This window comes from Haplochromis burtoni, unplaced genomic scaffold (assembly GCF_018398535.1).
Source record: "Haplochromis burtoni strain Fernald_Lab_line unplaced genomic scaffold, NCSU_Asbu1 Contig_456, whole genome shotgun sequence".
NCBI classification, from domain to species: domain Eukaryota; kingdom Metazoa; phylum Chordata; class Actinopteri; order Cichliformes; family Cichlidae; genus Haplochromis; species Haplochromis burtoni.
This window is the reverse complement of record NW_024582817.1, coordinates 220,161-243,230: the sequence shown is the minus strand read 5'-3', so window position 1 is coordinate 243,230 and position 23,070 is coordinate 220,161. Positions and strand designations below refer to the sequence as shown.

The 23,070-nt window shown below is 40.1% G+C and overlaps 1 protein-coding gene across 1 annotated transcript in view; it reads left to right on the top strand.

The window, feature by feature from the left end:
• LOC102291928 (thyrotropin-releasing hormone-degrading ectoenzyme) overlaps positions 1-23,070 on the top strand; it is a 273,214-nt gene that overhangs the window by 200,047 nt on the left and 50,097 nt on the right. Inside the window, exons 8-13 of the mRNA XM_042213580.1 lie at positions 801-866; positions 6,361-6,426; positions 6,941-7,119; positions 18,926-19,014; positions 22,592-22,725; positions 22,817-22,872. Of these exons, the coding sequence (XP_042069514.1) occupies positions 801-866; positions 6,361-6,426; positions 6,941-7,119; positions 18,926-19,014; positions 22,592-22,725; positions 22,817-22,872 (590 nt within the window). The remainder of the gene's footprint in view (positions 1-800; positions 867-6,360; positions 6,427-6,940; positions 7,120-18,925; positions 19,015-22,591; positions 22,726-22,816; positions 22,873-23,070) is intronic.

Genomic DNA, 23,070 nt, shown 5'->3' with positions numbered 1-23,070 from the left:
ATGTTTATGGTGGAACTAGGTTACGTAGTACCATGAATACATGTGCCTTAAAGACTCGTGTTTATAGTAAAATCCGGGCATCACGGATGTATGCAAATTAGTGCATGCGGTGCGGGAGGGGGAGAGAGAGAGAAAAGGAGTTAACACGGCATAAGCTATACGGGGCAGCAGGGTAGAACAGAGCCACACGGTTTTCCTACCGTAGTAGGTTATTTTGTTGAGGACAAGTTAAACCTGACCACTCCTGTAAGATGCAAAAACTGTGGAATAAATTTTTTGTTACATCTTTTCACATCGGAGTCCCGTGGAGTTCTTTTTCCTCTTCAAACTGACGTACGCGAGTGAATCACGGGAAAACTGGTCTCACGGCTTACACACTTGGATTAACTTATAAAGGGAAATCTTCAGCTGCTGTTGGTTTAGTTTTGTCTTTTAAACATGATCAATAAAGTTGGCTTTTTTCAAACCATACATTTGCTTCTAGACATCCACAAACACTAAACTGAAAATTCAAAACTGCTATTCACACTTTGTCTACATACTTTGACAAATTGGGGTTATATACTTTAAAACAGAAGAGAGCGGCTGGTAGGGCAGCTTTCTACCCCTAGTCCTTTGAAGATCAGCGCTGTCTGAACAGTTTAACATGTGGATCTGAGCCAGTCTCTAATTTCAAAGTTCACCAAAGGTGACTCTTATCTACTTTTCCTCGGGTGATCACAGCAACTTCAATGATGATGATGGATGATGATGATGTTTTTAACCGTGTCTGAAAGTGTGTTTTTCTTTGCTCTCCGTAGGGGGCGGCACTGATCCGGATGCTTGCTAACGTGATGGGGCAGCCGCTGTTCCAGAAAGGACTCAATGTAAGTTCCCTTTGCTTTGCAAGTCCAGCTGTGTATACAGAGGTTTTTAAATCAGAGGGAACAGCTGGGTTACTGGGCTTTGAATTGATTTATCACCAACACAACATGGAAGGATTCATAGAAACAGTGTGTGTGTGTTGTGTGTGTGTGTGTGTGTGTGTGTCTGTGTGGTGTGTGTGTGTGTGTGTGTGTTGATATTTTAGCTAAATCCTAGCTGTCATGCTGTGCATATAGATGAACAGGGAATAAGTACCTTTGGCTTGCAGGGCATTCTGAGAAGAAGATTTGCCACGTTTCCCTGTCGATATTGCGATCAGTTTTAAGTGACCTTGAATTAAGACAGATCAATCAGCAAGCAACAAAAGCAGATATGTTAATACACTTTAAAAGGCGTCGAATTGTAATACTCAAAGCATAGATTTACTGATAGTGCAGAACAGGAAGTAGGACTTTAGAAATACTTATTATGCATTCCTACTGTTATGGTCTATCATGGTATACCTTGAATAAGTCATCAGTCTGTCACGTGGTTGCAATCAGATGCAGGCAATAATGAGTAAATCCTGATTATAAAAAGTACCCTGCATTCCCTGGATTTTTTTAGTTCTCTCAAAGTTAACTTGGGGACAGGTTTAAAAAACTGTCTAGAACACTGGGGAGGAAGAAGTTATTTGGGGACATAGGAGTTATTTTTTGTAGAACTCACGAATTTTAATAGACTTTTACACTGTAGTTGTCACACACAGTCATGAAGCAATAGCTGTGTTAACTAACTCTATGTGTTGCATTGTTTGTTGTTCAGCTATATGTAGCTGCTGTGTATCTCTTTGAGGGTTCAAACTGTGATGGTGTCACAGAAACACGAGAGCAGCTAAAGCTCCAATCGCACCAACAGGGTCAGGTAGTTTATTGCACAGGGAAACGCTTTGTATCCTCCAAATTGGAAGGAGACTGTTTGCAGTTACAGTAAAATTGACAACGTCTGATGTAACATGGATGGAGGTTAAATATAATTTTTACTTGGAATTGAGTTGCAGAAATATGTACGAATCCTTGCGCACGCACGCACACACACACACACACACACGCACGCACGCACACGACACAACACACACACACACACAACACACACACACACACACACACACACACACACACACACACACACACACACATTGTCCTGGTTTTCCTACAGAAACTGTCAGTGACCTGGAACATACTGAGAGCCACAGTCTATATAAAATACTGCTGATCCAGCAGCAGAGCAGGGCAAATACATTGTGTGTGTGTGTGTGTGCATGTGTGTGTGTTATGGAGGTCTTCACACATGCATTGTGCTGAGCATTACAACATACTATATAATAAGAGCATTCGTTTCAGTCGCCAGCAGAGTAAAAAGTCTCGGGAGAATGTTTGCTTCAGTAGTTTGGTTCATATTAATGACAACAACAAAGACTTTCTCGATCGTAACCTCTTTGTCAGAGCGTTTGAACACCTAATCAGGTGTTTAGTGAAAAATACAGCGTATAACAAACCATGCCAAACAACTGCAATGCCATGTGATGGAGTCTCATTCTAGTGATTTGTGGCATGACGGGAGCCGTAACCAAAATAATTCATGATCGTCTATGCTTTTCTTACCAAAGACAATACTGTAACTTTTAATGCTTCATGAACGGAACCTTTGTGACGTTGCACACATATTAAAGTTGATGCATTTGAGAAAGAACAGTGAGAAAATCATCCTTCTGAAAGTCACGGAAAAGGCTGAAATTTCTTTCTAGGTTTCATGTAGATTTTAATATTGTATATACATGGAAGGATTACTGTACCAAAGGCCCAGGGGCATCAGGCCTCCCTAGCATTACAAGCTCTGTATACTTAATATTTTCTTGGTGAAGAGGCATGTACAAATGGAAGCAAATCTATCCCATAATGAGAAGGAAATCAGATGGAGACAAAAAACACCAAAGAGACACAAAATGAAACCAAAGAGGCACAAAATGACACTAAAGCTCTGTCAAAACAGGAGGCCAAAGAACTGTGATCTACGGGCTTCTTTTTTGTTGTTCCACTGTGACAAAAATGACTGATATATATACTAAAACCAATGTTCTGTGCCTGTTTTAAAGAGAAATAATAGGTTGAGAATATGTTAAACTAGAGCATATTGGGGAATTTTTAAACTAGATACTCTGAAATCATTTGAGATGAGATGAATCTCCACAACTGGCCATATGTCTCTATTTCCTATAATTTGTCTTTTTAGGCAGTGTTTAGTGTGATGGATGAAATGCTTTGGGAGCATTTAGGATTTTTAGGACGTTTATGAGCATTCTTCAGAGTGCTGTAAGGTTTGTAAATGTTGTGGAACATAGTGACATCTGGAGTACAGAGATATGGATTTATGGACTTCAGCTCGGGCTAAGTGTACTCCAGCTCAATCAGCTGTGTGAAGATCAAATACTGTGCACAGCCCATGTCTGTAGTGTCTCATCAGCTTGGCTTTAATTACATTAAAGAGCGGCCTTTGGTGGACAAAAACATCAATATTGGTTCACCTTTTCTGTATCCCTGATCTCAAATCCTGATATGTAGAGCTTTCAGAAAAATCAAGAGTTTCCCAGACTGCATCTGGACTTGATGTGGAAAGATTGTGATGATTATGGTTGCCCCGACGTGACTTCAGTGTGGCAAAAAACTTGAAACCTCATTAACAGTTATCAATACTTACTGGAGAAGATGTAAATAATGGCCTGCAGTGATCATTGGGTTTTAGAGCCTTTCTGAAGCCCAGAGGAGCTCGACTGAAGGTGAAATTGAAAGTTTATGCAAGTCATCTTCCGATGAGGGAAAGCAAGTCCTCATTAGGCTCTAACTCTGCCTGCAACAATCGAAATGCCTTACTTAAACTCCTACACCTACTGATTTCCTCTAATGACCTTTGACTACTCATACCCACAGTATTTGTTACACAGTGCTTATTATCACTGAAAAACATTTGGTTCAAGGTGCATCACACTGTTAAAACTAATGGAGTCATGCTCTCGGAGTGTGTGTGGGGGCTCTTTTTATCTGCCTTCATGTCAGATATAGTGAAGGTGGCAGAGCCAAACTCCCAAACGCACTTAGTGTCGTTATCATATATGTCATCTTGTTCCAATAAAAAGCTTCCCCTTGCCTTATCGAGCTCAAAACGCACCACAGCAAATGACTGACTTGGAGGAATCCACGCTTAAACACACAAAGGACACAGGAATCGCTGAGAAGGAGATTAGCACTCAGCCTCCATAGCTGTTTTGTTATCTAGTAATGCTTCCCTGCCTTTTCCTTGTTTTACTATGAACCAAAGCAACTACCACCCTCCCTGAGCATTTACTCTAAATCCACTGTAGTGGGAGTGAGTTTCTTGCTCTGGAAAACAGACTGGGATCAAGTCGGACCCGAATGTCACTAAAGAACTGCAGGCTGAAAACAAAGCCACCACACCATTAAGCCTCTGTTGAATGAGAAAATGGCCCTGAGGAGTCTTCATCTTGTTCATTAGCTTCGAAAATGTAAACCAGGGAGTTTGAGATTGAGCCCAAAACTGTTTGGACTTGACATGGGCCCTTCTCTAACTCAAGCACTACTGGCTCATCATGTCACTGACTTTCAAATGTACAGTTTCAAACACATGTAAATGTTCCTCTCAAAAGGCTTTTCAGAAATTCATTCAGTCATAGGTATCATTAAATTTCCACCTGAGAGAACACCCCTGAATTCAGCCAGTTACAGCTTCACAACTGCATGGCCAAAATGAACAACCTTGTGCACTGTGGGTAAGAGAGACTTGGGAGCGTTTTGAGATGTAATATGTCCCCATACTCCCATCACCAGGTCAGTGTGACATCCAATAAAGTGCATCAGAAGTTGACATTTTTACTTCTGCTTAATAAAAATGGTAAATTAGAGCCTGGTGTACATAACAGCCTGGTGTTATAGAACCTACTTTAAAAAATTATGCTTCCTTAGATTGTAGTCATTGTACTGCCATTGGCATCTTCTTATAAATGGTTTTGGCTTCCATCCATCCACTTCCTACTGGAGCACCAATCGCTGTCGTGCCCTCCAGCCCTTCCAGAGGCTAGTTAAAAACACAATTCACCCCGGTGTATCCTCATTCTGCCCCTGGAGCCTCCTGTTATTGGACAGACTTGAAACACCACAGATCCTCAGTGTTTCCCACAGAACTGGATTCTGTTTGAGTTATAATATTTAATAAATAATAATTACAGATAAAAATGTCCTAATTTGAAAATATAACAAAGCTTGAAGAGGCACAATAATCAACTGCCTCTTCAGGGAGACTCTCACCCCATGATCTCACTCCAACTGCATTGTCTTGGAGAGCCTTTAGTGAAGATAGAGTGATCCTTTTATCACTCTTATCTCCAGAGCTCTACAAAGACTGCCTATACCAGCTTATGTCTAGCACAGGGGAGGAGGACAGCTGACTGGTGGACAAAAGAGTAACCCAAATGATGTCAGCAGCCGCAGAGAAGCAGTCACCGAACTATCAAAGAAGGGGTCTGCTGTTTAATTGATTGTGGAAGGCATCTTTCTCTTAACCTGATGGGGAAAAATTAAAAGGTCAAAATGAGTCACGCAATAAAATATGCCAACTATTTTTTCTTACTTTTCCCTTTTCCCTTTTTTTTTTTTCTTTCTTCTTTTGTAATACCAAGCCAGCTAACAAAGGTAACATCTATGTGGGGAAAATACTGGAGCCTGAACCACCTCCAATCCTTGTTTTCAGAGCAGAGATGGCAGTAACAGAAAATGTGAAGTAACTTCACCTGCACAGCCCTGCATCCAGAAAGTATGGTCATATTAAATTTGTAAATGGAAATATCTTGTTCCAGTGGCATCATTAATAAGTCATTATACATACATGGCACTTACTGTGGCCAGGGTTCAAATACATGTCACAGTGAAGGGTGCTAGACATTGTGAATGAATCCTTGCAATCTTGTGGTGCCTGCTGAGAACCAAATAATGAAAACTGTGCTCAGGGACATGGTAATAAAGGACTCACTTTATTTTTCTGATTCATTGGTAGAGATGACCCAACAAGTGCTAACTGTGATCATCCTATTTCCAGATGAAATATGAGGATGGGGAAAAGATAGTTGTTGTATCAAGGCTTCCAAATTCTCTGTTGTGAACTGCATGGTCACAGTGAAGAAGGGGAAAAAAATCAGCCAATAATTATACCAGAAATATGACATATGTATCCCAGAAAGTTCATTCTGTTCATGTCAATGTTGCGTTTTTAGTGGGAGAAATGTTTCGTCACTCATCCAACTGACTTCTTCAGTCTTCTTACAGATGAACAGAATCAGCTTTCTGGGATTTCCTAACCTGGATGAATGTGCATGCATCAAGATGATACAACAGATACATCACATCATACCAGTGTTGCATTAACATTGCTTTGTCTCATTGTTTTCAGGATTATCTGCTGAGTCACATGTACAGCAATGCTGCCAGAGACGACCTGTGGAGGAAACTGTCTCAGGTAACCCTCACCTGACTTTATGTCTGTCTGGTATTTAAACCTTGTGTACTTCCCTGCCCCAAAGGCTTCAAGGCAGAGCATTTAACTTTAATGTTAGTGCCTTGCTCAGTAGCAGGTATTAAAACCTGTAACTATTCCTCAACTGGCTCTGTTGGGACAGAGCTGCCAGACTGATTGAAGCTGTTCATTCTTTAATAAAGCACTTCTAATGAAGATGCTCATTATCACCTGACTTAGTGAGGAGCCTGTTGCTGTGGTAACATGAGGTGGAGCTTGTTTTCTTGTTTCTCCGACACAGGAGGGGCAATGATTTGATTAATTGAGCGTCACTTCTGTTAGCACTGTCAATTAGACTGACACTGCTCTTTAATTAGCTGCCAGTCTTATATCTAATTATGTCAAGGTCAATTTTCTCCCACACAGATTATTTTAATCACTGATTGGATGTGTGTAAATTGGTCATTATTAGTCATTGATCATTTATGCTACGTGTGTGTTTGATTCTGCTTTAAAGGCCATGCACTCAGAGGGCCGAGATATTGACATCGGGGAGATGATGGACAGGTGGACTCTACAAATGGGCTACCCTGTTGTCACCATCAGCAAGAACCAATCAGAGCAGCTCCCTACATATTACATCACAGTCAGCCAGGAGCACTTCCTGTATGGAGAGGAAGTCAGAAAAAACAACAGGTGAGGGAACTGAAAGCTGTCAGATCTTTTAATAGTCTGTTATTTCTCAGAGATTGTAATAAACTATATGTCATTTTATTAAACTTACTTTGATGCACCCAAGAGTGATGGAAGCTCTACAGTAACAAGATGGCAGTTATAATCGAGTGTAGCCAAGCTAACAAACTAGCACGACAAAACATTCTGTTCTGTTAGCCTGTAGTCTAATATTCATTTGATGCCCATTAGAAACTGAGAGCTACGTGCCTTGGTAGCATTAGTGGGTTAGGGATGGAGATGTCTGTACATAATGCACAGCAGCATATTTGTAGAAAACCAAACAGAGCATGTCAGCACAAACACTTCAAATATTCCTTCAGACTGATGTGAGATGCTGAGAAAGTCATACAAAAATCAAGTACAGTGGAACCTCGACTTACGAAATTAATTTCTTCCCGAGGGTCTTTCGTAAGTCGAAAATTTTCGTAAGTCAAAGCACCCATCGCGCCTTTTGAGTGAACGATAGGCTATAGGCTAATTGCTAACTGCAACAACAATACGTCCAAGTGGAACAGCGAAGCGCAAGTACGAAAGCCAAGGGGGTTGTCACATGATTCAGAAGGCATTGTGGGCATTGTAGGCATTCTGGGCCCAGCCAATCAGAGCCAGTGGATTTCGTAACACGGGCAGAAATATTGCCGTTAAGTGCCTTCGTAACTTGAATTTTTCGTTAAATGGGGTATTCGTAAGTCGGGGTTCCACTGTACAAGTAAATGCTACTAAAGAAATTTCTACAAGCTTGTGAATCAAAGACTAAGTTGATTTTTCATAGGACCACACTCAGTGAAACTCTTTTTCACTGTATGCTTTCAGACGTGGCTACCTTATGATTGACAAGTTTTTACTGTACAAGCCACCACTCTGTCACCAGGCTCAGTAGTTGAGCAATCAACAGGAGACTTAAAAGCGATGTGTGCTGTCACTGTGGCTACCAGCAGTGCATGACTGCAGAATCTTTGAAATATTTGTAGTCCTTTTTTGTAAGTGTATCCAACTTATGCATAAAAAGTTTGGTTAAACAAGTTTGAAAAATGTTAGCTAGTTAGTCACTCTGGTTTGTCCATATGGCCCTTCTACAAATGCCGCTCTTTGGATGGACCTAATTTGTAGCTCTAAGAATAGGCATTATGGAGCTGGAGTCTCTGGACACTAGTTGGCCTTTAGACTGCTAGTCCTATTCCTGACATGTCTCTCCATCTGTTCTTCATTCAGTCATTCACCGCTGAAACAATTCTCCTGAAACCCCTCATTTCACGCTACATTAGGCACTAAGTTTGTCTTTCAGTGATCTTGCTGGATCTTTTTTCCTGAAAAGGCACTTTTCCTGTTTCCTCTCTCATTCTTTACCACCTTTACATCTTTTATACTTCATTTATATTTGATTTCGATCATGTTTTATTCACATCTTTTACAACCTTTGGAGTTTACTCTCTTCTGTTTTATCGACCAACTTTCTTTTCCATCAATACTTCATCAGCTTCCTTCCTTTTTTTATTTCTTTACTTTTACCTGTTCTTGTTTTCTCCCATCATTTATTTCCAGGTCTTTCTCTCTCTCTTCAGTCTGTCATGTTTTTGTACAGTAGTTGACATTTACAATGACTCTGACCTGCTCAGTTTCTCAACAAAAGTTTCCTCAGCTTTTCTTACGTTATGTTCTTTTTCTTGTTTTTCATGTGGAGTCTTTTGTGTTTCACTTGAGCTGAGAATCGCTCTCGAGGTCTCATCAGCTGATGAACTGAAGCTGTTTGTTGTAGGTGGAGTTGAAATCTTTCTTTTGCTCTTGTTGAGTCTCGCGGGGCTGCGTTCAGACACACTCAGCGGTCCCAGGGCATTCACCAACACTAAAAAGAAACTGCTGCTGTGCTTTTAGTTGATTCGGCATCACGGCTGAGTGCAGCCGGGGCTGATGCTGCTGTTTGATCCAGCGGAGCTTTGTTTAGAAGCACAGCAGTGTCCCGAAGTGTACACGCTGTTGACTCAAGCCCAGACTGCTTTATTTAATTATTTATTATCAGTATTATTTTCATGAGAAGAGAACTCTTGGACATGCACTAAATTGTGTGCAGGTTGTCCAGTCCTTCAATAACTTGGGAACTCACAACTTTTCTGGAGAGAAAATACTGATGTGGGTTCATCCAGCGAATGATCATTTTGCTGAAGGTTTTTGAAGCAGTTAAACTGGCTGGTTTTCCTGGGATTTAATAGTTCTTCTTTAAAGCTTTAAATTCTTCTTGTACAATTCAGACAATTGTTGTCGACACTTTCAGTCTCCAGTTCTTTTAATGGGACACTGTATGAAGGAACAATATCTGGCGCTTTTGCTATTTTGCTGTTTTCTTTTATTACTTAAACAAGTCAGCTGTCGGAAAAAGCTCATCATCATCGCTTCACCCTCATGGTGTATTTAGACCAAACGCAAATCCCTCTTTTCCCATGATTACATATAGAGATACAAAATTTGAGCCTCAGTCATCTTCTATGGACAACCAGCCCTGTATCATTCAGCTTTGATATGAAAACAGAAAAAAATAGGAAGGGAAAAGTTTGTAAAATCAGAGATCATTATATATCTCACAAGTGTTCATTTCTATGCAGATTGCACCTTCTCATTTTCCTTTGGCTCTGCTAAAAAAATAACATCTTATCGCAGATTATTTTCTGCCACTGAGAACCTCATATACCTTTTATAAAAAGGTACTTTAATTTAACAATTAACTCTGATTATAACCTTACTCCAGTTTTAAAAATTGTATGTTTGCAGGTCAAGATGACCTGCTCAAACTGAGCATCAGAATAAAGAACAAAATTGACTGAAGTTACTTAATATGGCATGATTGTTGCTCATCTGCTGGGATGAGCAGCCACAACCATCTCTAAAGTTTACAGAGAATGGAGCAGATCACATCAGATGCAGATGTGGTCTACAGAGCTTAGATCTTCCTAAAAGTTTAAATAAACTAAATCCAATAGGGCACCTTTGGGATGTAGTGGAACACGAGACATCGTGGATGTGCAGCTGAGAAATCTGCAGCAGTTCACAATGTCTACAGCTTGATGCTGTCATGTCAGTATGGACCTTTGCAGGGTTAACTTGTTATAGCTTAATGTTTGACTTAACCTAACAACACAAGAAAAAGTTATGTTACCTGCAAAAATGTTTTCCACTGCTTTTGAAAAGAAGGTATCTGGACCTCTACAATGGTGCTGATGAGTGAGAATGTACATAGACAAGTTTTTCCACTCTTCCCTTGGTTACTGTAGTTATGCATTTCACTACTTTGCTGTTGATGACACCAGCAGAGCACTTTAGGCCTGGTCTGGTCTCATGGAATCTATTTTAGACATGGAGGGCTTTTTATTGAATTGTGTTAGAGTAGTAGGAGTAGTAACTCTGGAAAAAAAAAACCCACTAAAAGGGTACCCACTGTATTCCCACATGATGACTAAGGTCGTGACTAAGCATCAGTATGTGCTTGAAAGAAAGTGAGGATGGTTTTGCATAGACTTCAGATCACATAATGAGTTTTAAAATGTATTTTTAAAGTCTCTCATGACAACCTGGAAAGGCTGGTGTCCACCGAAGTACAGGTTAGCACTGTTACCTCACAGCAAGAAGGTCCTGAGTTCAGCCTGTGTGGAGTTTGCATGTTCTCCCTGTGTTTGTGTCCAATGACAAGCGGTTAGTTGGGTTAGGGCAATTGGTAACTCTAAATTGCCCATAGGTGTGAATGGTTGTCTGTCTCTTTGTTAGCCCTGCGACAGAAGTGGGCCTGTCCAGGGTAGGCTCCAGCCCCCCCGCGACCCTGACAATGATAGGTGGAAAAGAATGGATGGATGAAAACTAACTAGCATGCTAACTTACCTGCAGCCACTCATAAACTGAAATCCAACCAGCTGTCACATTAGCGTGACAGGCAGTTATCTTTGTATCCAATAAATTTAAGTTGGAGAGGAAGCTTTTCATTTACATAACAAAAAAAAAACCAAATCTACATTTTCAGACTTTTTTTTGGCATTTTGTTAACTTCAGGTATTAAGGTGACATTTTGAAGATCACGGTTTATTTTTGTCAAACACATTCTTCTCTTCCTCTGATGTTGTGCTTGGAGACATTTTAAATTTGGGTCTTTTTATTTTTCCACCATCAAACAACCAGGGAGATAAATGCCTTTAAAAGAACTGAAGTGACAGGCAGAGGAAGAGAGACGATGAGGACAGCATGAGCTAACGTTAAGGTCGAGGCAATGTTACTGAAAATAAATCAAACAGTATCTCAGTCAGGATTTAACAGCTCGTTTCTGTGGTGTCTCGTCAGCTGACAGGTAAACAGTGATGTGATTGGAGAAGCAGTGTCTGTGTGCTTGATTTAATGAGCTTTAATGCTAAACAGGACAGTGATGAATTATTCATGAGTCCACAAAACCACAGTCGAAGGAAGTATTTATATACTGCTTTACCCTGATGAGCCAGATAAGTATGACTAAACAAATTTACCAGAAAAAGCTCCTCTTCTTCTTTTGGCTGCTCGCTTTAGAGGCCACCACAGCAGATCACCTCCATCTCACAGTATTCCAGTATCCTCTGACAAACCAATCCTCTGCAAATCCTGCTTCACTACATCCATGAGTCTTTTCCTCCTGCCTGGCAGCTCTATATTCAACATTATGTCCAATATGTGCACTATCCTTCCTCTGGACATGTCCAAACTATCTCAGCCTTGCCTGTCTCCAAACGGCTCAACCTGAGTTGTCACCCTGATGTACTTATTTCTAATCCTATCCATTCTGGTCACTCACAATAAAAATCTTAGCATCTTCAACTCTGTCACCTCTAGCTCGACCTTCCTTCTTCTTGTTAGTCAGACAGAGGAAGCAAAGTTGAAATATAAAAAGCTACAGCAGCCAGAAATTTAGAAAAAAAGAGACCCTAGACCCTTTGCTGCACCAGACATCCGTGGGACATCACTGTGCTTCATATCGGTTTTGGAGAGGTCTGCACTGACTTTTTGTCCACACATTGTTATCAGACCCCACACTCACAGGGGAAAGTCTTCGTCACAGCTCATTGCATCACCACACATAACTAACCTTGCGGACTACTTTGTGACTTGTTTGATCTGGTCTCAAAAGTGTATTTGTCCCAAAATCTCCTCAAAGTGCATCTTTAAAAGAGCCTTGAAAAGGTAAACACAACACATATTGGTTTGTGAATTCACATTTTAAAAACTTGACTTTGATATAATGTCAATTGAAATGTGGACTTTTTTTAAGGAAGAGGTGTCACAACAAGTTTATCAAGTTATTCACTACTGCTAGCAAACTTATCAAGCATAGCTAGATAGCTTAAAAAGGATTGCAAACTCACTCACCAGACTAGACTTCTTTAAAGAGCTAGAATGATTATTCTTCAGATAAATCCATTAAACATAGTCAATATGCTACAATGCTGCAACTACAGTTCTGAGGTCTTGGCTAGCAACAGTTAACTGTCTTTAATCCTTAAAATATTCCTGAGCTCTATACAGTTTCTGTTAGGGTGAGCTGTAGCTTTAGAGACAAAAAAAACGTCTTTTTTGGTTGTTTGCTTTTTTGTTTTTACCAGGCTATAAGTATGTTTATTTCCACTGTAAATTTGGGCTTTTTAACATCAAGTGGCCATTTGAAGAACACTCCTGCAATATACTTTTTTTATTTTCTTTTATCCATCTTTTTTTCTTTTTCCATTGATAAAAAATGTTCCCTACCCCAGATTTAATATGAAAATAAAATTAAACTCTGATCCAAGACATCTCTATTTTTCCATCAACCTATTTGGTATCTTGTCAAAAGTCAGATAAATTTCATCATCTCCTGAGCTTAACTGCAGTGTCTACCCAGTAATTACAATATCTAAAGTAAAATGAACAGAGGAACATTTATGTTGTTTCTCCAGGTGCATGTTGAAGGCCCTTTAACAGTTGTCTATACAGAGATTGTTTGTTTCTTGCACATCTGACAGCATAGATATGACTTTGCTTTCAGTCAGCTACATAACTACCACATGACACTGTCATGTAACGGTGTGTGGCAGGCAGGAAAATAGGACCCAAACGCAAACTCACGGGAAAACAGGACTGAACTCAAAATGCAGCTTTATTGCTGACAGGTGACAAACGATAACAGTGATACCAAAGCAATGCAAAACTAAACTGGGAAGAGCTAATTGTAACACATACCAGAAGACACAGGGAGAATCACACACAGCATGAGGGACAACATGACCTGACTCAGAGAAACACAGGGCTTAAATACACAGAGGGATAACGAGGGAATGAGACACAGAAGGAGAGCACAGCTGGGAGTAATCAGGCTGGACGAGACAAGCAAAGCAGGACACATTCACATAAGACATGGACCATCAAAGTAAAACAGGAAGTATCATACAGAGACGCAAACTTGACACAGTGGAGAAAGCAACTAAGAAACACAGAGACATAAACCATAAGGCAGAGGACTCTAAGAACCAAAATACGCGGAGGGAAATACTCAGCTTGGAACACAAGAAACTAGACTAGAGGGAGTAACAAAAGACCAACCATGAGAACATAATGCACAATGCAGAGGGACAGAAAACAAACTCAAACATGCAAAGACACACAATTACACAGAACAGAGGGGACACAGAGAGACATGAAGGGCAAGGGATCAAAACTAGAAGCCATAGAATAAATCACACAAGTACCATATTACAAACATCACAAGGAACTAGAAACGCTGGGTCAGGGGAAACATGGAATAAACACAAAGAGAGACGAGGGCTCAAAAATACACAGAGGGGCACACAGGGGGTAAGAGTCACGAAGGGAAAACACTTAGGGAACAACACAACAGGACAACTCAGGAAACATGGCCTAAATAAGGAACGAAATACAAAAATACAAGAAACTAAGAATACTGGGCCCACATGGCCCAGGACCATGACAGACACATCTTTTAAGGTGTCGAGTCTGGTTTATCCCTTATAAGTGTGTATATATGGTGGTAATTTACACGACTGGAAGTGTTGCCAGAACAAAAAAAGAAAACCCTGCAGAGAGTAGTCTCACAGTAGAGTGAGTCTAGAGTCTCGAGTAGTTTGTCACATGATTTATAAGATATGTGAACTGGTCCCACAATCGTCCACAAACCTTTTGTGTTTTGGTCAACAGTATATTGGATATTAACACAAAATGAATAGTCTAGAGTCCTGCCACAAGCTGTGGGTAGTGAATAAAATAGATTGAGGATACAAGCAATGGAAATGAGCTTCCTCAGAAGGTTGCTTAGAGCCTCCTTTAGAGAAATGGTGAACTGCTCAGTTATTTGGAAGAAGGTTCAGGGTAGGAATACTGGTCTCCACCATCAGACAGAAACAGTGAAGGTAGGGTTTGGGTATCTGACTAGGATGCCTCCTGGTTGTTTCCTCGGTAAAACTCAAGTGCCCTGTTTGATACTCCTTCATAAACTCTTTCCTGTCTTGACACAGCATCAAACATTGGTGATAGTCAAGTTCTACTTATAAATAATCATCTTATTATGAATGATCACTTTGTTCTTAATGGTTCCCCTCAGAGTTTCTGGCTTTGCTAGCTCTGGGTGCTAAGGGAAACAATAAGTGCCCATTTGTAAATTGTCCTCAGGGCATCTTGTGTTCCAACACAGAGTAGTCATGTAGTCATGAATAATTTGGTGCTTGTCACAGAGTTTTATGGTAATTTTATGGTGTGGTCTGTGTTAAGTGCTGTTTTGTGTTAATTTTGTGGCACACACAAATTGCCCTCTGTGTCTGGAAGTTGTGAAGTGACCTAGAAGCTTTGGGTTGTTTTATGCCACGAGACGCCGCATGTCTCTCATTTTTATTCCTGACAGCCCACGTCTGTCGAGCTGATATTGTGGCTTCTGATCCTGGCTTTAGAGGAGCAGGTAGGTATATTTTTGATCATAAAGGTTTGGATTTTATCTGACTTGGAGACACTTGGAACGACAAGTCTAAATGGGGTCAACATGTTCTTTAATGGAGGAAGATGAGCAGAGAGGTGAATGCTGTCTGAAGAGTTTCTAAAGTTTCCCACTCTGAATAGATCACTGCAGTCATGCTGCGTTTCTCTCTACCCCCAGCATGAATGTGTGTGTTTCACTTGGTTTCTGCCTTTGATGAATAAACCATAAACTCTGAGGACACACACACACTTGCATCAATATTAATAAACACATTCTGCTGTCCAGGCTGTGGATTGTGTGTCTTCCAGTGTGCGTCTCTGTGGGTGTGTATGTGTGCGTGGTTTAGCTCCACTCCTGTCAATCACATTGATATAAATATCAGATAAAGTATTTGCTTGCTAGGCAGTGGTATTGATCCACTATAGCCTGCAGCGACAAATGGCTATTATAGGAATAGTAAATGGTTCTTTTTCAGGCTGATTGTGTTACAATGACCCCTACTTTACAGTATTCACACACCCACTGCTTAAAAAGGGGAATTGACTGGATGTAAAGTATTTATGTAAAGCTGATTGTTTGCCATTTCTAATGAAAATCCAGTCTAATTAAAATATGAATCAATTTGATCAAAATGAGTCTAATTATAACGTCAGGGTTCTTAACAGTGCTGAAGAGAAACACTCACTTTTAGGACTCTTATTAGTACTTACATATGGTAACTATTAGGATTAAAATTAGACTTTAACATCTAATAGGGAAGCATTAAGAAGCTATTTGTTCCTAATGAGCTCTAAGACTCAGCTAAATTCTTTCCTCACAGAGCACTATCCGCATGGGTTTGGTTTTTGGCCAAAAACATTCACCTCAGACGAACAATAATGCACTCGTGACATCATAAATAGTTCTGCAATTCTTTTTGTTTGCTTTATACTTTTTGGCCATGCACATACATCGATCCGGCATAACATTAACATTGCCACTTACCTTATATTATGTTGGTCTCCTTTTGCTGCTGAAACAGCCCTGACCCTTTGGCACATGGATCCATGTGTGAGGCATTTAGTTTTTGGTGTTCTTGAAACCAGCCCAGGTGGTGCACATGTTGATCAGTCTCTAGCAACTGCTGTATTTACCAGGAGTTGGTGTTTTACCCCTCTGGTTATTTGTGCCAATTCCTTTCTGGGCCCCACTCATGTACTGATGTATGTGTCTGTTCATCTTAGCCACTATGATGCCTGACAGGAACTTCCATGTAGTGCTGAGACAGGTTATTGGCTGGCAGTTGGATGGGACTGGCCCCTTCTAGGAATCCTTGGGGATCAGGACTGTTCAGCCTTCAGTTAGCCATTCCTAGTCCGCTTCATCCTTTAGCACTTGGTTCAATTGTGTTGCCAGATGATCATGACGTCCAGTTCCTCTGCCACTGAGAGTACACCTTGGATTGTCCAGTGGAGAACAGCTGGTTTATGCTCCTGGCTTTAATCTCCCTAGTATAAATCTGTGAGTCTTTGCTTGGCAGTTTCCAGTGTCCCAGGTATGGGCAGCTAGTTGTACTTCTTAGGCATTCCTTTCTTTATCACATCTTTCTGCAGCTCTGATAAATGGGCTCCATGGAGAAGTCCCCATCCCCATTGAGGGGTACTGCTCCTTGTGGCCGTTCATCTCGCAGCCAAGCATCTCATGGTATAGATCAGATGGTTGGTTTCAGCAATGGTCACAGTCGGGACTGTCAACAATGCTGCATTCACTAGTAGACCTTCAAGTAGCCTCTGAAGATCTAACAGAAGATGTGAAAAGAGTTACGTAATACATAGTAATCGGCCACTGAGGAACAAGGTTTCCAGCTTAGCCATGATCCTAGCTTGCCGTAGCATTTGTGTTGAATCCAGTCAATCTCTAGTTGTGATAGCAGTTGCAAGCAGTTGGAAATGTGATCTACTAGTTGTTTCACCTTTCCATTGGGATTACTTGCATAACAGCATTATGACAGCAAGAAATGGTGAATAGGGGGAATCTATTTCTCCTATTCACTGTTCTCACCCTTGTCCACTTATGCCTTCTTGTCCCAGTAGCCTTCCTCAACACCTGATGTGGACCTTGTTAATCTGGGGGACATCCGAGCTGGTGTGGCTTCAGTTATAACATTTTTATATCACTTAGTTCATCTGTAAAGCTCTTTGTTAAAGCTTCCAAAGTACCTCACATACAACCACAGTAGAGGATCCACAAACCATTAGCCTCTCTTACATCTGCACTGACCTTGGTAGAAAAGACTTCAAAATGAATCGTTTAAAGAAATTGAATTGCTGTGTATCTTCAGGATTCTGTCATACCATTTAGATCACTGAAATTTTATCATACAATGTTTTTTATCTACTTCTATCTACTACTACTATTTCTTAGTTGTGCTTTCTCTGAGAAAACTTTGGATTCCATAGCACCAACTAAGTATTGTTTAAACACCATAGGCTACCTGAGTATCATTGCTGAAACCTATCATCCATTTATAACCCCATTGTATGCATCTTATAATGGCTGTTTCCAGCAGGATCCAACAAAGCATGCCACAAAGCTCAACTCATCCCAAAATGTTTTTTTTATTTTACATAACAGTGAGTTCACTCCTCACCAGATCTCAATCCAATAGAACACATTTTGGATGTTGTGTAATTTTCTTGTCTAGCCCACAAATCTCCAGCAGTTAGGACCAAAATCCCAGAGGAATGTTTCCAACACCCTATACGATTAAGCCAGTTCTGATAAGAAAGACAGGGGTGTGTCCAACTTGGTATACGCAACCAAAGACAGTATAAAACATTTTTACTGACTATCCAAGCATTCTGAGGTCTCAGCTGTAACCAGGGTTTCTACCCATGAAAACAATGTGAACAGGAAAATGATAAACTGTGGTCATTTTGTGAAACCAGTATGGATTCCAGTATGGATTGAGGTTAAAACAATGTATTGAACAGATTAAAAAACACCCAAAGTAATATTTGAGCTGCTGCTTCTTTGTGATGAAAGAACCCACCTGAGATGGTCCAGGGATCTAAACAGGAAACCTCCCGTTTTCCAGGCTCCCCGTAGAGCATAACTTGCTGGAGAGATTTGGGGTGTGTGGTCAGGAAACGCATCTGAATACCTAGGGAAAAACAGGAAAAAGGTTCAGGGGGAAAAACTAAATGGATGGATGGATGGATGGATGGATGGATGGATTTATGGATGGATGGTTTTGTTGGTAGATTTTCTTTTTCAGAGAATCTGAATTGTGTTGCTGTGTATTACTCCCACATTTCATCTGCCTTGCTGCTTCTCAGAAACCATTTAACTCCTAAATGTCAACCGTTCAGGAAGAAAAACAGCCCAGTTCAATCCCAGCAGAACTGCCATTTTGTGGTAATATAATTGTTTTTTAAAAGCTCGATAGGTTGCAGAATCCACTCAAGCAGTGAAGGGGCATTTCTGTATTGTTCAGATGACAGTGAAAATGTAAAAATCACCCGACTAACCAACCAGAGTTTTCACTGGACAGCACATTTAACCTCCGTTTCTCAGAAAGAGACAATAACCTTCAGTTACTTCCACTTGACTGATGCTTGCTGACTGCTGCAGCTATTACACTCTCACTTCCTGTCCCTCTGTAACACAGTGAGCGTCACTCGCTCCATTTCCAGCTGAATGATGCTAAGAGATCATCGCTGACCATCGCTCTCTCTTCTCTCTGTAATGCCTCTCTATCTGATAACTGAGGCAATAAAACCCAATCCAATTCCACTGACCATTACTGACATCACTCTCTCTCTGTAGTTTACAGTGGCAGGTCCCTCTCACAGTCGCCGTGGGAAACACATCTGCCGTTTGTTCAGAGTCTCTCATCTGGATCAACAACAAGACAGGTACAGTAGTGTGGGTGTAATGATTCTCTGTGCTGCTCTCACGTCTCAGATCATTCATGAAAGTGTGCTCTGCAATCATGACTTAATTATCGTGTTACCTTGAAATGATGAGCCGCTGTCTTGGCATTGTTTTGTTATGCCAACAGACTAATCTATTTCCTGATCACAAATTAATTATCTCATTATCTCCAGACATGTAATCTGTAGTTAATGGGCTCAACAAATCGAAGCGAACAGATACAGTAGATTGTTTTGAGGGATCTCATTTTCAAGGTTAGAGGTCTTTCAGTGCTGGCAGTAAACACAGAACCTCCCACATATAATTCTTCATGTTTTCTTTTCTCATAAAATAAAGTTTTTTTCTTCTAAATAAAACTCCCTCATTATTTAACAATGTGTAAAACTCACTGTTGTTCAGCTTTTAGAGAAATAAAGGTCACACGAGCTTGTTTTTTTAAAGAATAGCGCGCTCTACAAAGTACAGCTGCATTTTCTTTGATATTAGGACGATTAAATTACTTCTTACAGACAACAAAAATTTTCTGTGTTGAGGTAGTGCTTTGTCTTTATTAGCTTTTGGAGAAAAGTGTGTTACATGAAAAATAAACCTTTCAGAATAAAGCTTGTTCCTCTTTTGTCTTGCTGGCTGCTTTATGGAATAAAATCCTGCTTGGTTTAGTTTTTTTTTCTGGAAAACTGAAGCTTCAGATTTTTTTAAAGGTAATTCTGCCTGAAGCTCTGTGCCAGTGAAACCAGCTGTAAGACCCCACCACCTCCACACACACAGATCAGAGCAGGCATCGGTGACAGCAGATATGACGTTTATTAAGCCAGAAACAACGTGAAGCATGAAAAGAGGAGGTGAGCTGCAAAGCGGCAGCTTCGGACAGGTTATCACAGTGTATGAGAGTTTCTGATTGGACTAGTCGAAGGTTTCACAGAGCCATCAGCTGATGTGTGCTGACGGTTAGATTATCTAATGATTAAAGCTGAGCATGACTTATGGGCCTCTCTGAAATAATGCTATTCTCACTTTATGAGTGTTGTCAGAGATGCTAACTCTGTTTTCTGGCTTGTTCCCCTTCAGTCTCTTTAGAATGGACGTAATTCAGGCCTATTTTTGAGGAATATACTTCCTATATCTGTCTTTGCCTAAAAAAACATCAAGTTCTCATCTTTGGAAAGAGCTGACTTCAGAAGAAGAGTTTGGATTCTGGCATATCTTCACCTATTTGCAATGAGAAGAAAGGAGTCTTAAAGTTCACGACTCAGAGGTAGTTTGTTTCCTATCAGAGGGAATAAGTTGAAGAAGTGGGCCAGACTGGAGTCAGCTGCTATTTTCCCTGTTTTCCTCAGGCTGTTATACACATCCTGCAAGCTGTTCTACTAAAGCACTACAACCTAATTTTGCCATCTCTGAGAATATTCACATTGTTGTGTAAGATGCTGCGATCCTTAAAAGGTTGTGCAGAATGAGCAGGCTATTCTTAGCTGGTTGTAGTTTCAAGATATTTTTTTCTGCTGCACCCAATTTTCTATTTGGTTTGTGTGTTCCAAGTTTTCTAAAATGTTTAAATGTGCAAATGGGGCGTCCTCTGTACAAATATTCCTGGTTTGTACTCTTTTCCAAAACAGAACAAATCGGAGGACTTGGTAAAACCAGATTCAAAAATCTTATCATATCTTTTTAATGGCACATTAAAGCCAGATGATTTTAGAAATCTCTTTTTACTCATTTATAATTCAAAAAATCCTGTAAACAGCCTGGGAAAAAATATTGTGCATGTTTTTTGGAATAAAATGTTGAATGAGACTGTGAATGATAAATGAAGTGTAACAGACTGCAACAGACTGTCGGTACAGACTGTCTTACCATTCCTACAACAGCCTCTCAGCCTATGATAAGATGAATAGGTTAATGGATGAATATTTTCATTAATATCACCTCAAAATATCTGCAGTCGATCGCTTATATCAAGTTTTCCAAATGTTTATATTTAAATATTAAAATGAGGCACTATCTAATAAAAACACTGTCACTGTCAAGTAAAATTAAACATTTTGTACATTTTCTTTCAGTTAAAATGAAAAAAGACATCTGCTGACTTCACGGAAAAAAGAAAACAAACAAACAACTTTTAGAGCCATATTTACTAAATGGGCTAAAATGGTGCAGTCAGTTTATTTCAATACAAGAAAAAAATCAAAACTTTACTGTTAAATATTGATACGATTAGTCAGTACCAAAAATATTAGCGTCCCCCCTCTTACAAGTTATCTTGTCACTGCACTCAATTTAATCCTTACAGTACTTTTATTTATGTCAAAACACAGTTTGTGCTGGCATTAGAGCAGGGCGATATGACCAAAAATATTTATCACAATATACATTTGAAAATTTGCGATAACGATATAACTGATGAAATATTTAACACTAGACAAAATACTTTACAACTCCACAACTTTATTAGTGGAAAAAAAAATCTATGTATTTTCACTTAAACAAACAGCTGTTTTTTATGTACATTAAAGTTATATAAAAATTTAAAGTGCAAATGCAAATTCCTTGCTGACAGTTTAACCAAAAGGCATTTCCAGTGGAAACTGGCCGACATATCCTCAGCATAACCATGTATAATATCCACAAAACTTAAAAAGAGGTTATACACACACAATACGGTAATATTATGTTGAAGCACAGTACGTATCACTCCGCGAGGCTCCGGCCCACGATAGCCGTAATGCTCCGACAATCCATCAAGCGGTGCGGGTTTGTAGCTTAGCAAAGTCGTACTGAAACATTTGACGCTGTGTACCACATAAAATCGTTTCGAGGTCAGTAAACACAACCAGAATTCATACATAAGGCACACGGGATTATAAGGGGCGCTGTCGATTTTCAGAAAAATGAAAGGATTGATTTTAAGTGTGCTGTATTTTCCAAAAAACACGGTAATAACGACGGCCCGCTAGCATGTGCTACCAAAAATAGTGCTTTGTTGTGCATCTGACGGACGAAAGCTAAACCAGTTCCACACCACTGAAGTTGCAGCATTTTTACAAACCAGTTCTGGTTCATCCGTTTCATTCAACGATCCGCTTTTGCCCTTCTCATTCTTAGTCGCTGCCAGGCTTTTTCCGCCATGTGTGTATGAAAACAAAAGCTCTGCGCATGTGTGTTTTACCCATATTCTATCGCGATATTTCATTTTCTTATCGTTGCCCAACATTATACCGGTGTTACTGTGAACAGTATAAAACATTGCTATATTTTACCTTCATTATTATTGCTTGAATGACAACAGTGTATAAAGTGAGAAACCAACATTTTGATACCATGTAATGAGTTCATTGAGTGTTACTGTCATTTCACTTCTAACGTTTAAGCCCTAAAAATGTTTTTAAAAAACCCTACACTATAGGAGGAACTGGAACTGGAACTTGGAGTCCTCTGAAGATCCTGACAGGACACCATGTCGTTATCTGCCTATCTGATGTTTTTAATATTTTTGATGTCTTTGTTTTCTCGATGCTTGGATTAAGTGTGTTAATGTTTTGTTGTTGTGTTGTGTCTCAGAAACCCACAGGATTGGTCAGATGGATGACAGCACATGGTTGGTAGGCAACATCAATCAGACGGGCTACTTCCGCGTGAACTACGACCTCCAGAACTGGAAACTGCTGATTCAGCAGCTGCACACCAACCCCCAAGTAAAACTTGTCTGTATTCAGTAACATCTGCGTTTGTCTGTTTTTTCTCTTTCAGTTTTTCAATCCCTCTTTGCTTGTTGCTCACTTGCAGATCATCTCAGTTGGAAACAGGGCAGGACTTATCGATGATGCTTTTAACCTGGCCAGGTGAGATGATAGTTTGCTATGATATACCGCAGTGGCAGAAGTAGGAGAGGTTCTAGCCCTTTTCTCACTCTCTTTCTTACTTATTGGCTCATCTTTCACTCTGGCTTCAAGACATAAAAGCATGTGGACACAGAGGATGGAGCCAGGCAGATCTGTTGTGTCTGCTTCTGTGTTTCTTTTCCTATAAGGTGAAGGGCT